Below are 15,651 nucleotides of genomic sequence, written 5' to 3'. Positions count from 1 at the left end.
GTTAACCAGAGAGGAACTACCTGCTGTTATGTAAATCTGTTACCCCTGGCAATTAATCACTATTCCCTATAAGTTACCATGTAAGACCTCATTTGGGGCTTTTTGAGACCCACGGAGAAGGTCTAGGACCCCTGAGATCCCGCTTTGCCTATAATCTTCATAAACTTATAAAACTATATCTTTGTACCTGTGTATTCTTTTATTTCTTTTATTTTCCATTTTTCTCTATTATTTTCTTATCCCTTGCAACTCTATCAAAGGGATCCGGTTTTTTGCGGGGAACGCTGGCCACATTCCCAGCAATTTCTGTTTTTTGAATACCCTAAATTTATGGTAATTTGTTACAGCAGCCACAGAAAGCTAATAAAACATATAACACCACAATTCTACTCCTTGGTGTATATCCAAGAGAACTGAAAATATGTCCACACAAAACAAGTGCATCAACGTTCACAGCAGCATTATCTGCGATAACCCCAAAGTGTGAACAACCAAACATCCATCAACTAATGCATGGATAAACAAAATGTGATCTATCAATGGAATATTATTCAGCCATAAAAAGGGACGAAGTACCAATACATGCTATAATTTAGATGAGACTGGAAAACATCATGCTAAGTGAAAGAAGTCAGGCACAAAAGACCACCTATTGTATGATTCCATTTATACGAAATGTCCAGAAGAGGTAAATCTAGAGAGACAGAAAATAGATGACTGTTTGCCTAGGGTGGGAGTGGGGCAGGAGCGGGGGTGGGGGAATTGAGGGAGTGGAGAATGAGTAGTGACTTAGAACGAGTGTGGGGTTTCTCTTTGGGTCATAGAAATGTTCTAAATTTAGATTGTGACAATGGTTGCACAACTCCGAGAACATACTAAAAATTATCTAGTCATATGTATACTGTAAATGGGTGAATTTATGGTATGTGAATTATTAATATATCTCAATAAAGATGTAAAAAAAGAGAATCATAAGAAAGTAATAAAATTCTATTTTAGTGTTTGGTATATATTTAGTTTATAAACAAGGAGTAATCGTGAATCATAATTATTAATATTTTAGATATATCCTACCATAACCTAGACAGCAAACCTTAAAACCAGGAAAAGTAGGCTTCAAAATGAATCATTAACTTTGGTCTTTGATGCTGTGTTCTAAGAAGGGTGACTTCGGAGGTTAATGGGTGAAGTTCCTAATCACAGTTTTAAATCCTCTTACCCCAGGAGGAAATGTTCGGCACGTAGCAGGTTCCCCTCCTGGTCTATTCTCTGTCCCCACGTCAATGTATAAGGACCCTTGGAAACTGTGTTCTCCTCTGTTTGCTAGGCACTGCCTGATAGAAACCTAACTTTACTTCCCAATAGCTTTACCATTTGTCAATTTCCTCCAGTGTTTCTCCTCACTCTGAACAATCTAATGCAATAATTGGAACTCTTTCTTAAAATGATCCGCTTTAAGACATGGCTTCTAAGAATGCAGTACATGTGTAAGTAGAGAGTCTGTGGTGGCGGGGACAGGGCCTCAGTGTAGCTCTGTGGCAAACTGCAGTCACTACAGGCTTTGCCACTTGGCAGTCCAGCCCTTCATCAGTCTCTTCTGGCCAAGTGGCCAAAGCCTATAGCGATTTCGGTTTACCACAGAGCTACACCGAGGCCCAGCGGAGCTGGCCCCTGCCTCTTCAGACCTAGACAAGTTCTCTCTGGCCAGAGTGACTGATTAGGCATGCGCATCTGACCCAAGCAGGTAAAACGGAGCCCTGGCTGGAACCTCCTAGGAGAGGGATGCCCCACTCCCTGGTGCTGTGGGTGAGCAGCAAGAGTGGTTTGGAGGCAGGCAACCTAACAGCCTAATTCTGTCTCCATCACTTAGCATCTCTGTGTCCTTGAACAAATTTACTAACCTTTTGGAATCTCAGTTTCTTCATCTATGTAATGAGAGCAATAATGCAGCATCCAGAGCTAGTATAAGGTCTAAATTAAATCACGTAAAACACAAAGCACAGGACCTGGCCCCTAAGAGTCACTTGGCAATGACACCTGTTTGGAAACAGTGCTGCGGGGAGCCTTTGGAAGTAACTTGTCCAAGGACATTGAAGCAACTCTAAAGTTTCTCATCATGGAACTATCTTTCTGGCCCAATTACACCAGCACTTTGGCCGATTATGCTGTTCTTTAGATGAATGAGTAATAGAAATGCAGAACATTCATGTCATTTTGTTATTACGATTAATTAGCCCACTTTAAAAGTACCTACCAGAATCTGTTGGTGTTGTTTTTCTACTTGATAGCCTCCAAAATGTAATATGCCAGGTCTTGCCTGTATCACCTTATTATTCAGTAGTTTTGCATAAACCTCTATAAAAACAACATAGATAAGTGTATCATGAGACATCAAAGAAAATATTAAATTAAAGAAGATCCAATTAACATCGGCTCTCTTTAATTTGGGGCATTTTAAGCATATGAAAGTTGCAGACACTGGATACAGTTGTCAACAAGATTAATTATCTGTTCCAAATAAACTGTACTCCTTCTCCCTCTCTATTTTTAAACATCGCTTGGGAGATACTACCATCACAATACTGATTCCTATATATTGTCTATTACTTAGTAAAAGAAATTGCTCTTCACACATTTTGAACACGTCTTTGCAATAAAATACCAACTTGTAAAGTGTACACGGCCTGCCTCTGCTCTAGCACTAAGCTTGCTTATTATGTGATGAATACCCAGGTCAAAGTAACCAAAGACCAAATGTTTAATTTTATTACTGTGTACTTAGCTTTTATTGTTTGATTTCCTCTGAATAGAATTACAATGTGATATAGAGTAATCTTAAAGCCCTGAATAATTATCACTCCGGACAGTAAGTAATGTGTGTAATGTGAATTTTTTTTTCAGTTTTGAGAACAAAATTAAAACACCTGAGCTCACAAAAGCGTCCAGGTCTATAAAACTTTCCCCAGCTCTTTACTTAGGCAGGAGCAGGGACATGTGGAAAAGCGCTTTGTGCCAGGCAGTGGTCTGATGGAGCAGGGAGTAACCTGGTGTGGCTGGACCAGGGATGAGTAGGGCACAGCACGGGGATGGCGCTGGGTGGGCAGGTTCAGATGGAACAGTGAGGGGGGGCAAATGCCAAGCAAAGGAACTGTGACTTTATTCTGTATGCAATGGGAACAGTTGGGAGTATTTAAGCAGGATAGGGACAAGTGCCAGCCTGGATTGTAGAAAGAAAATTGACAGGACAAGAGTGCGGTCAAGGAGGAGAACAGTGTAAGAGTCCCAGTAACCCACTGAAGATGAGAAACAAGGCAGTGGGGACAGATAGGAGAGCTATTTTAGGAAGTAGAAGCAACAGAACTTGTTGACTAATTTACACCACAAAAATCTATCAGGTAAGCAGATGGATCTAAATAGAACCATTGCTCTTAGTCATAAAACCTATGATAAGCCTATAAAATGATATAGATAAATCAGCACCAAAAATTCCATTATGCTTTCTGGACTTTGGCTCCCCTGGAAGATACGAGTTATAAAGCAAATCTGTCTTCTAGCCACTTACTCGATTCTAGGAGGTGATTAGGTACTTCTGTTCTTTTCTTAGGCTCCTCCACCAGGCTCTTCAAAACGAGGGGCACTGTGCTATTAAAGGGTTCTTTGGCATTCTTTAGTTCTCTGCTGGGGGCTTTCACCACTGCCATTTTATCATGAAAAATGGAGTCTTCTTTTTAAAGCCAAAGGTCATTTCCTGGGGAGAAAAGAGTAGCAGTATAATCACCCATGAGAAACCACGTACATTTTTTTCTCATTCCCTGACAAATGTACCTCGTCACTTCGTGGCTCATTGTGGTTCAGGCACTCCCTGCCCCCCATCTCTGCCGGCCACTCCATTCCCACACGCATGGCTGTCCCATTAATCTTCTTAGAACGCACATCACAACCCAATACTGTGCCATTGCTCCAAACCCTCCTGTGGTCCTTAATTTTCCTAAAGAGCTTTCCTCAAAATGTACTCCTGAGATGCTTCTTGAGCTCACTGTAGGGCCACGTGAAGGGGGTAATAAAGGCTCTCACAGTCAAATAAATGTGGAAAATATTGAAGTCAACAGTCAAATAGGACTCTTCTTTCTGAGGTTTCTCTAAGTCAGTTTCTTAGAGCATGTGACCATGGAACTCTTTAACATTCAGAGACACTGTTTACAGGGCCCTGGCACTTATGTGTCACCTTCCTGGGCCCTCTGCTAACAGGGGGTGAAGCAGAGGTAACGCCTAGTCAGCCAGGTGCATAGTCCTGGGGACATTCCCAGGGGCTCTGCAGTTCTCGGTTCACGTGGAACCCTGTGTCTGACTTCCCTTAACACACTCATTTTAGGTTCCACTTTCTTCGTGAAGTCTACTCCGATCCAACACCCTTTCACATTCTTTAGCAACCACTGCTTCTACTACATATTTGACATTGCCCATTTATTGCCCTGTAACATTTCCTTATCTCTCCCACAACTCAATCTCTTAAGTTGGGTCCCTCGCACAGACAGGAGGGATGCTCTGTGAAGCCCCTGAAACTCAATGTAAAACGCGTGGATCTTTACGTGTTTGTGTTTTTGTTTTTTCGTGGAGGAGGCCCATAGCTTTAGACTCCGGAGAGTCTACAGCCTCAAGCAACACACAGTGAATACGGCGAAGGAGGCGCTTCATAGCCACTTTCTGAAAGCACGTTCTCCATTCCCTCACATCCCGGCTGACGAGCACGATGAAGAATGTCCCCTCCCCCCCCAGCACCGCGCCACCTGCTTCCGGTCGCCTTCAGCCCTTCGACACTGCCCAGGCTCACCCTCCGGCCCCCTCTCCTCCCGGTCCCTCAAATTCCTCAACTCCCCGCCGGCACTCAGGCAGGTGCCTGAGCTAAGCCATTTCCACGCCGCCCCAGCCCGGCTCACCCGCCGCCGCGCGACCTCGTTTCCCCTGCCAAGCCCCCGGGGTCCCCTCGCCCTGCGCTCTCCGGGACAAGCCCGCTCCCCCGGCCAAACACCTCCCCTCGGCGGCCTTTCACTCCACCCCCTGCCGAGGGTAGGGGTCGCCCCCAGACCCACGCATCACCCCATCCTCGTTCAACCCTTTGGGCCCGACCTCTCCTCCGACCCCGGCCCAAGGCTGACTTGCGGCTGGACCCCGGCCCGGGCCTCAGGCTGCCTCAGAAGCTCGGCGACCGCCCCTTGGCCACACCAGGGCCACCCCGACCCCCCGGTCCGAGGCAGCTCACTCTGGAGGTGGTTCCCGGGCGGAATTCGGCGGGCGCCTCACAGGCTCGGAGCGTCGCCATGACGACGCGGACGCGCTCCCGGGCTGGGCTGCGGGCGCCACCAAAGTCCCCCGGGACGTGGGGGGAGCCGGGTGGCCGCGGCTGGGCCGGGGACCGTGGGGGACTTCTCGGGGCTCGGAGCAGTCTGCGGGGCCTGGAGAGGAATAGAGGGAGCAATTTACGATGTGCGAGGCTCGTGGACTCCCGAGGGGCAACAAGAAAGTGGGGAGACGACAGACAGGGGGCACCCGCGGGAGCTGGGGACCGAGGGGCGGGGCTCCCAGCGCCGAGGCTGGAGCCTCCTCCACTTTCGCTCGCCCAAGCCCCGCTGTTTTGTAGTTTGTTTTGCATTTTCTATTACGGTAAATTTCAAATTAAGGTAGGCAGAAGGGTATATGGACCTTCAACACTCAGCTTCAGCCATGATCAGGTCATGGCCAATCTTGTTTCATCCGCACCTTTTCCTCACTCCCTGTATTATTTTGAAGAAAATCCCAGACATCATTTCATTCATAAATATTTCAGAATGTACTTCCAAAAGATAAGGATTCTTTGTTTAAAAAATAACCACAATACCAGTACCTTTAAAATTACAATACCTTCTTAACATCTTCAAGTACCCAGTACTCGATTATCTCATAAATACGTAAAGTATTTTTTAAGAGTTTGCCAATTTGAATCAGAATCCAAATAAAATCCACACATTCGGATAGACTGATATGTCTTTTCGGTGTCTTTTAATTAATAGATTCCCCCTCTATCTCTTTTTTGTTGTTGTTGGAATTTATTCATCGAGGAAACTTTCTGTCCTGGACACTGATGTTTAGGGGTTGTAAACATGACACAGGGCTTGCCCCCCTGACCTCCTGCCCTGTCCACGCCCTCCTGCTCATCCGTGAACATCATCCTTTGCACAGGTGGCTTAGGCTTCTCTCTTCCCAGAAGCTGTGCTTGACTTGCTTCCTCCTTGTATGATCTGACACTTGCTTGTTGTTATTTGTGAGTTCGTGTTCATAAGCGATTATAATAACAGTCCAATGAGAATACCTGCCTTTCCTACATCATCACTTGTGCTGGATGTGTGTATCTATCCCCCCACTGGAAATGTTTTTTTTTCCTCTCCTTCTCATCTCCATTCCCGCACCCCATCCCACCCTCTCGCATCTTACTTATTAAAAATCTCCCCATCTTTCAAGGCTAGCACTAGATAAGGTACATACCCGCAGCCTCGTCATAACCCTCTAGGCCAGAAGGGCTCTCTTTCTCCTCTGGGCCTCCATAACACTTTGTTTCACTGTCTTTAACTCTTGATATGCTGCACCCATCATTATTTTTGTATGTGTCTAAAACTGCAGAATTTTTAGGGGAGGTGACTGTATCTTATCTTATCTAATCTTTGGATCTGCCACAGCCCTTCACACAGTTCTTTGTCCATATTGATTACTCAGAAACTGTTGGCAAATGGTGTGAAACAATTCATTTGCTTATAGAGCAAGTTGCTTTAGTTCTTTCTGTTTTGTTGCCATAACAAGGTTGTAGATTTCAAGAGAACAGGTACTATGTTTCCCATAGTCCAGGACCTTTCCACCCCCAGCACAAATCATGATTGTTTCCATATACTTATGAATGGGTATTGGACAATGATTTTTAATTTGTATTTAATTTTTTCTTAGAAAAATTGCCAAATTCCCTCTTGTGTATCGATAACAAGTAGATCTCCATGTAAGCAATTAACTGAATTGCATATTTTAGTGTAGTGGACACTGCGGGCTGCCTACTTCCACTTTCTTTCAAACAGAACCCCAGGTTTACTCAAGTTTCTTCCCAGTTCTGGCAGTAGAGCCTGATTAATCTAGGCCAATCACGGAATTCCCAAGCCCCTTGCCCACATTGTGGATTGGGAATGTAGCCACTTCTAGCCACAGAGACATTAGGAAAAGGCCTCTGGGGGACCTCTGGAGAAGACTGACTTCCTCCTAAAAAAGACACACATAGATATGGTATCTTTCCCCTTCTGGACTTTATAGTGTCTGGAAGTGATTCCTGGAACTGCAGCTGCTATCAGAGGGGCCCTCGTGTTAAGATGATGCCAAGGACAGGAGAAGAGGGAGGCAGGAAGAAGACCCTGGGCCTGGATCACGTCATTTCACCTCTGGTTGTTTGGTGCCTGCAATCCGTTACCTCTTCCTTGCAGCTGAAAACATGTTACGTATAGTGATTTCTAAACACTCACTACTCAAAGTGTAAACCATGGCCAGGAGCTTGCTAGGAATGCAGAGTTTCAGGCTATACCAGACCTACTGCATCAGAATCAGCATTTTAATAAGATCCCCTAGGAGATTCAAAGGCACATTAAAGTTTGAGAATCTGATGGATTGAACTGATGAAGCCCTATAATTATGGCTGCTTTAGATAATCAATTATTTAGTCAATTTAATTATGTGTTCCACATTTATTTCACTTAGAGTTTACAAGGAGCAGAACACAAAGGGGTCCCAGCCTCCACTAAATAAATGCAATGAGATGAGTGTGATAACAGGCATGGAAGCCATAAGCTATAAGCTTTGGTAATACAGGAGGAGCTGTTAATTTCCTTGCTTAAAACTCCTTGGTGGCGTCACATTATACAGAAAATAAAATTTAAAATCCTTAACTTGCTTTCAGGGCCCTGCAGGACCTGACTGCTGGCCCCTCACTGCTCCTCCTGCTCACCCTACTTCCCTGTGTTCCCTCACCTCCCCTTTGCCTGGCATGGTGGGTGCAAATCCTATGACACTGCTCCCATGGAGACATGGGGTCTTGTCCCCTCCCTTTGAATCTGGATGGGTCTATGACTACTTTAACTGCCCAGTTGAGTCCCACCTGAATTTCTGACATCAAAATTTGTGAGACATAACAAAATGGTGTTGTTTTAAGCCTTTAAGTTTTGGGACAGCAGGTTATGCTGCAGCAATAAATAGCCAGAAACTTGCCTAATTCCCACTCAAAGGGATCCTTTGACTTCTCCTGACTTGGTTTCTCAGTCAGGGCCTGTCCCATTATGCTGTCTCTCAGCGCCTTCTGGTTCATGGATGGTGCCTTCTTGCTGTGCTTTCACATGGTGGAAGGGCAGCATGAGCTCCCTTGGGCTTCTCTTATAGGGGCACTAATTCCAGTCAGGAGGGCTCTGTCTTCATGATCTAATCACATCCAAAATGTTCCTCTTACAAATACCGTCACCTTGGGGGTTTGGTTTCAACATATGAATTATGGAGGGACATATTCAGACCATAGCTGTTGGGTTTACCTCTTCGACATCTGTCTTCCTGAACTATAAGTTCAGTGAAGGCTGGCTAATTCACCACTGTATACACATCACCTTGCACACTGCCTAGTACATTCTGGGACTTCAAAAATATTTGTAGAATTAAGTCATTAATGAGTTGTGCCAAGTGATTTCCAAATTTTAAGTTGTACATATTTTTAGAATATGGGTAATATATTCATAGGGTTCAAAATTCAAGAAGTAGACCAGATGCAGTGGCTCACACTTGTAATCCTAGCACTTTGGGAGGCCAAGGTAGGAGGATTGCTCGAGGCCAGGAGTTCGAGGCTAGCCTGGGCAGCACAGCAGACCCCATCTCTAAAAAAAAAAAAAAACAACCAGCCAGGCATGGTAGGGCATAATTGCAGTTCCAGTTTCTCATGAGGCTGAGGCAGGAAGATTGCTTGAGCCCAGGAGCTTGAGGCTACAGTGAGATTTGATTGTGCCACTGCAATCCAATTTGGGTGACAGAGGGAGACCCTTTCTCTAAAAAACAAAAAAGGAAAAAAACCCCACCAAAATTCAAGAAGCAAAAAATCTCCCCTCCTGCCTCTACCTTTAGCCATCAGATTCCCTTTCACAGAGGTAACTCATGTTGCCAGATTCTTATTTATCTTTCTAGGGATACATTATACATATCTAAGCAATTATGCATATGCTTGTATTTGTTTAAAAGCCCAAATTGCTTACTCTTCTGACACTTCTCTCTTCACTTAAAAATATATCTGGATGATCATACCCTATCTGTACATGAAGTGCCTCTTGATTCTTTTTTATGGCTGCATAATATTCCATAATTTTTTTAACCAATCCCATGTTGTTGGATATTTAGGTTGTTCCTGATCTTTTGCTATTATAAACAATGTTGTAATTAATTATATAAATGTATACATAATTTCTACAAAATTACACATACACCCATTTACATACACATGAATATATCTGTAGAAAGAGTCTCCAACGTTGAATTGCTAGGTCCCCAAATCTCTGCATTTATAATATTGATAACTATTGTCAAATTGTTTTCCATGGGTGTTGCATTAATTTCTACTCCTACTGTAGTGCATGAGAGTGCTTGTTTCCTTATAGCCTCACTAACAGAACACATTATAAAACTTTTATGTTTTTGCCAATCCGATAGGTAAAAAATAGTATTTCAGTGTGGTATTATTTTTTATTTCTCTAATGATGAGTGAAGGTGAGCATGTTTTCATTTGTTTAGGAGATGTTTGGGTTTCCTTTTCTGTAAAGTCATTCCTCTGACCCATTTTTTCCATTTGTTCCTTGGTCTTTTTCTCACTGAGTTGTCGGAACTCTTTATATATTAGAGAAATTTGTCTTTTGTTCTGTGACAACTATTGCAATTTTTTCCCCAAGCTCATCACTTGTACAGAATTAAAGATTGGCTTTTATCTTGCAGAATAAAAAAAAATTATATTGTGTTTATTATCTATTGCTCCATAGCAAATTATCCCAAAACTTAGTGACTTGAAACAACTATAATCATTTACTCTGTCCCATGGTTCCTCTGGGATAGGAATTCAGACATGACAGCAGAGATAGCTTCTTTCTGCTCCATAATGTCTGGGGGCTCCATTGGAAGACCTGACAGCTGGGAGTTGGAATCATCTGAAGACATTGTAGAGGTCGAAGGGACTTTTTCCCTCCACCCTCTGAAGGTTTGTGTCTTTAAGTCTGCAGGAATAAATGGGCAATAGACAGATTAACAGGAGAAAAAACATACAAATTTATTTTCATGCGGGGGGGTATCATAAGAAAGTTAGTCCCCAATAACTCAAAGAGGTTGAGGAGGTTACATAGCATTTTTAGTTACAAAAAGAAATAGTGAATTAAAGGCTTCTAGAGGGTGGTGGTCACAAACTATGGGAGGATGAGGGGAAAACTGCACTGCAAACAAAGGTTGTCTTGCTTTGCAGATAAGGTTGCTCAGGTAGCAGCAATCAAAAGAATAGGTGACTGTGTGTGGTCATCTCTGTCTGGGGTAGGTGTCAGAACTTTATCCATCTGTAGGCAGATAAAGAGGCCTCAGAGAAAAACCTCTGCTTGCATCAGCTGTTTACCTTACCAAGGTAGTTAGATGTTTCCTTTACAAAAGGATAGCTTTTCAGAGCTATTCCTGTCTGCAGTTACATTTTGGGTGGCATATTCTGGCCTCCCGCAGCATCATCTTGAGGTTGATGAGGTCAGCTGGGGGCCTGAGCAACTCTTGGCCAGCATACCCGTATGTGGCCTGGACTTCCTCACAACACGGTTCCTGAGTTCCAAGGGCAAGTGTCCCAGGAGAGAGCCAGGCTTAAGCTGTATTTCCTTTTATGAGCTAGTCTTGGAAGTCATGCAGCATCTCTTCCACCGATTCTATTAGTTGATGCAGTTACAAATGTCCACCCAGGTCTAAAAAGAGGGACATAGACTCCACCTTTTGATGGGGGAGTGTCAACATTTTAAGCGAGTGCCACGTTCTCTGTTCTTTTGGTGTCAGTTGTGGATGTGAGGCCACAGAACTGCGGTAGCCACCTTGCCACCGGCCTGAGGTTTTCCAGCTCCGGGGAGGGCAGAGTCATGGGATCTGTGGGCGAAAGAGTCTGGGCGGTGAATGAGTCCAGCCCGAAACATGCGTGATCTCTGGACTCTCCTTACGTGAGCCACTGCACACCTTCGTTGCTGTTTAAACCAGGTTGAGTCAGGGCTTGAATCCAGGGTTGTCTGTTGGCAACATTCTTCTCTGTATACCAAATGCCAGAAATGTGGGGAGTCTCTGGGAGGTTGGGGTGCACCTGACCTTCTTTTTCTCCATCTAGCAAAGATAAGGCCATGGGAGCTCTAGCAACATTGCCTTTCAGATATGGTTTTATTTGCTCTCTTTTATTTGATCTGTTTTAACTGTAATAATTCATATAAATATTCAAAAGGATACTGACAAATGGAGAAGGAAAATAAGAAAAGTAAAGAAAAAATTGCTTTCCTGAGAAAGCCAGCCCGCATTTCAAGAGTGTACACAGTGAGCCTGGACCATAAAAACCTCATTAAAATGTCAGCGTTATACTTTTGTACTTCAGGACTGAATAGGAAATCACGCTTGCCCCATTATTTATGCTCATCAATAATACATTAGCTCAGCTCCCAGTAGAGCTGACATTCAAGAGAGGACAGGTCTTTTTGTTTGGTTCATTCTACACCTGGAGGGGCAGCGCAAGTTCATTGCACTTGTGTAGTCATTTGGTGAAGACCTTAGACCCAGACGCGCATGGGTAGCCAATTTCTCCCTCCCTCCCTAGTGCTCTCCTTGCCCCCACCCCACACCCCTACTCCTGGCCCCAAACCAGTCCCTTCAGCTCAAAGATCACTTCTCCAGGGAAGCCTTCCTTAGGTGTAAGTTAGAGCTCTTTCAGTTACAAGTGCTGGAAATTGATTCAAACTGTTTTTTTAAAAATGTATGTGTGTGTACATATATATGTATGTATGTACAGATGTACATATATATGAGAGAGAGAGAGAGATGGGGGGATTTCAGTCACAACTGCATCTAGTGATGCTGGTGTCGGGGTTTGTCTGTCTCCATCTCTTGGTTCTCTCCAGTCCAAGTCGGCCTCGTTCTCAGCCAGGATCTTCCCACGCCATGGGAAAGACTGCCATTTTGCTTTGAGCTTGATCATAATGCCAGCACATAGGTTTTGTTGGTGCCACTCCTCTTGGCCCAGGTTGAATCACGTACCCATTCCTGAACAAATCACTGTGGTTAGTTGGTCGGGTGTGGTGGCGACCCTCCCTGCCCAGGCCAGGGTCATGTGCTAACTCCTGGGGCTACTTCTGGTGAGAGCCCCACCCAAAACACATGGTCTGAGAGTGGGGACAAGGAGGTCCTTGTACCAGAAGAAGGGTGAATAAGAAGGGTGAACGAAGGCTGGACAGCAAAACCAACAGATGCCTTTTAGCTTGACCTTATAATATGTTGACATTCAAATGTATTTCACCTGCAAAAGTGGTGACCGATATGACAAAAACTAATGCATTAATCTGCCAGGCTTTGTCTCGTATCTTTACTGTCATAGAATTTATCATAATTTGCAAGACCAGCCACTACACCCTGTGGTTGCTTATGTCAGCCAACCAATAGGTTTGCTAAATATGTGGTTATGCAAGTCTCTTAAATCTTGAATACAGCCTCAGTCATCTTTCTGAGCCTCCTGGGAGGGGGATGCAATCATAGCACTATGGCTTTATTCACTGGGCTGGGGTTGCCAGTTTCCTCAGCCCTCTGTCATCTTAGCGCAGCACCTAGAACAGAGTAGGTGCTCAGTAAATATTCATCAAATGAAGGTTAGTTCTCCAAGTGTTTATTGCTATTAGAAAAATGCAAAGAAACAGAAGACATAATTGGAAAAGTAATTAAAAATAAGATCTCCTGCCAACCTGGTGAATCTTCTCCACAAAATGAGGAAAACAATGAAACTGTTTATTATTGAAGAAGCATTGAACCAGACTGTGATGTACATCACTGGCAATCCATAAAAGAGTTTGCAAAGACAAATAGAAATCTCACCCTTTTCTACGGCCAGGCAGATAAAATCTTTTGCACACATGTTAATACAGAGATTTGCATACATCTCAAAGACACAGAGAAAGAATTTCTTTTATTTGTTTCGTTTTTAAAATTTTTTATTGATACATAACATTTGTACGTATTATGGAGTACATGTGATATTTTGTTACATATACAGACCGTGTAATGATCAAATCAGGGTATTTAGGCTGTCCATCACCTTCAGTATTTATCATTTCTATGTGATGGGAACATTTCAAGACCACTCTTCTAGCTGTTTAAACACATATTATACGTAGGCACTCAAAAAACAATACCCCCCAATGAAGGCCTCAGAAGGAAAGGTTCTCCTGTGACCTGCTCCTGCCCTCCTGTCTCTCAGTCCCATTCTCCCCCAAGGATAGCCATAGAAACTAGACTCCCTCTTCCCCAAGGCAGGTCATAGAAACCAGAACTCCTTTTCCCCAAAACCAGCCATAAAACATAAAAATATTACCCTAACTTTCCCTTCACCTTTCTGTGTAACAACTGGCCATATAGAAATGATCTGACCTACCTTGTTTGACTATAAGTCATGAGGCCCCCCATTCCAGACCATGTCCTGCCCCCCACCTAAAGGAAGGAATCTAGACATGCAGGCATTGATGGGCACTTCCACTCCTCAGTGTATTAACATCAGATCACACGCTTTTTGTCCAATCATACTTCTATATGGCTGTCCATACTTTGTTGAACCTAAGCATAAAAATGAACAATTTCCCCGGTATCTTTGGATCTTCATTCGGAAGACTCCTGTGTACATGTTAAATAAATTGGTGTGTCTTTTCTCCAATTAATCTGCCTTTTGTGAGTTGATATTTCGGCAAAACTTCAGAGAGCAAAGGGAAAGCTTTCCCTTGGCACCTGCAGTTTTGGAGCAGTGAGCAGGGTCACCAAAGATACTCTCCTCTTCCAGAAGCAGCAGTGAAGGGAACCCAGACCATCAGCAGCTACATGAGGATAAGAATTTCTTCTAGGCAGGCCCCCAGCCTCTCTCTCTGTGCAATCTGGTCGGGGGAAAAATCTCTGTCTCTTTTTCCTCTGCAAGGTTTCTATTAATGGGAGAAAAGAATTTGTGTGACTAGTCTTGGCATAGAGACTCTGGCATGCTTTTTGGTACTTTGTAGTATGAATATTTATATTGTTTGATCTATTTCCTTCCAGAAATAATCTTTGCCTTTGTCTTTGTCTTTCTGTGTTGTTCTGTCTTGTTTTATGTCTTTAAGAGCTTGACTTGTGGCGAAGTGGAAGCCCTCTCTCTAGGTCTCTGTCATCCTGGGGGCATGATTTTCAGACCATGTGGGGTGGCCAGTCTGAAAATGGCTGGGAACCCAAGACTTAGTCTCGAGTGTGTCAAACTCTCAGGAGAGTTTGTCTTAATAAAAAGTTCCATCCATCAGCAGCTTTTGTCATCTTAGTCCTTGTTGCCTGGGGTTAGTGCTGGGAAAGTTTAATCCCAGAAGGGCCTACCTGATGTCCCAGATTAACGGGTCTGTGGCAGCTCCCCTACCACCTCAAATTTGTGGGTTGCTGGAGGCAAACACCATCCTTAACACCTGTGGCCACAAGAGTCTTTGGCTCTATTAGCTTATTCATGGAAGTGAATTTCCTTTTGGTGGGGAGAGCTTTGGGATTGTTTCTTCTATGCATCTCCAGGAAACACCTCTTTTTGTCAACCTGGATAATTACAAACTGGGCTTTCCATGAAGAAGCTATTGGATCGAGTCACTACTGGAATAAGTACAGCATTGCATATTCAATGGCCAGAAGATGGATCCTTTAAGTCAGACTCCTAAATTTAAAAAAACCAAAAGGATTCTAGAGATCTCTTACTCTAAACAATTAATGGGAGGATCAAATTAAAAGACAGACACATAATAGTGTCACGGGTAGCCTTAAAAATTCTCTTAATTAAATTAAAGCACAAGAATCTGACCTAAAACAAAGTTACAATCCTCTGTATGGTCCAACTGCCTGCTCTGGATCCCTGTGGATTTAATAATGAAGGCTGCTCCACCTTGTAGTCCAATAGTTAAGGTTCTGCATTTTCACCACTGCAGCTTGGGTTTGATTCCAAGTCAGGGAACCAGCCCCTTTTGGTTTGATATTTGTATGACTTTTGACTTTTTGGAATACGCATTAACCTCTTTGGAGATGCCTCATGCATCCTTGGTAAAGTCATAATCTTGGCTAAGGCTTACTGATTTCACTTGGGAGGGTAGCTTTGGTAAGGAAAAACAAAACAAAACACAAAAAACCATAAAGATTTAAAAACCAGAAATATCACGTGTTTATCCTGGCTACAATCTGATAATAAGAGATTTAAAAGGATTTTCTCAAGAGTTCTGTAGTCAAAAGATGACTTAATTAAAACCGATATTTAAGCTACATACACATACACACACACACACACACACACACACACACACACATATATATATATATATA

The 15,651-nt window shown here is 43.5% G+C and overlaps 1 protein-coding gene across 1 annotated transcript in view; it reads right to left on the bottom strand.

Moving 5' to 3' along the window:
• Nucleotides 1-5,332, bottom strand: part of CFAP221 (cilia and flagella associated protein 221) — a 99,691-nt gene extending 94,359 nt beyond the window's left edge. The window contains exons 1-3 of the mRNA XM_012644659.1: nt 5,261-5,332; nt 3,563-3,748; nt 2,255-2,355 (exon numbers count right to left, since the gene is read on the bottom strand). Of these exons, the coding sequence (XP_012500113.1) occupies nt 2,255-2,355; nt 3,563-3,701 (240 nt within the window). The 5' untranslated portion in view covers nt 3,702-3,748; nt 5,261-5,332. The remainder of the gene's footprint in view (nt 1-2,254; nt 2,356-3,562; nt 3,749-5,260) is intronic.
• Between the last annotated feature and the right edge of the window lie 10,319 nt (nt 5,333-15,651).

The sequence above is a fragment of the Propithecus coquereli genome, unplaced genomic scaffold, assembly GCF_000956105.1.
Source record: "Propithecus coquereli isolate 6110/MARCELLA unplaced genomic scaffold, Pcoq_1.0 Scaffold217, whole genome shotgun sequence".
NCBI classification, from domain to species: Eukaryota; Metazoa; Chordata; class Mammalia; order Primates; family Indriidae; genus Propithecus; species Propithecus coquereli.
This window is presented reverse-complemented; position numbering and strand designations above follow the sequence as displayed.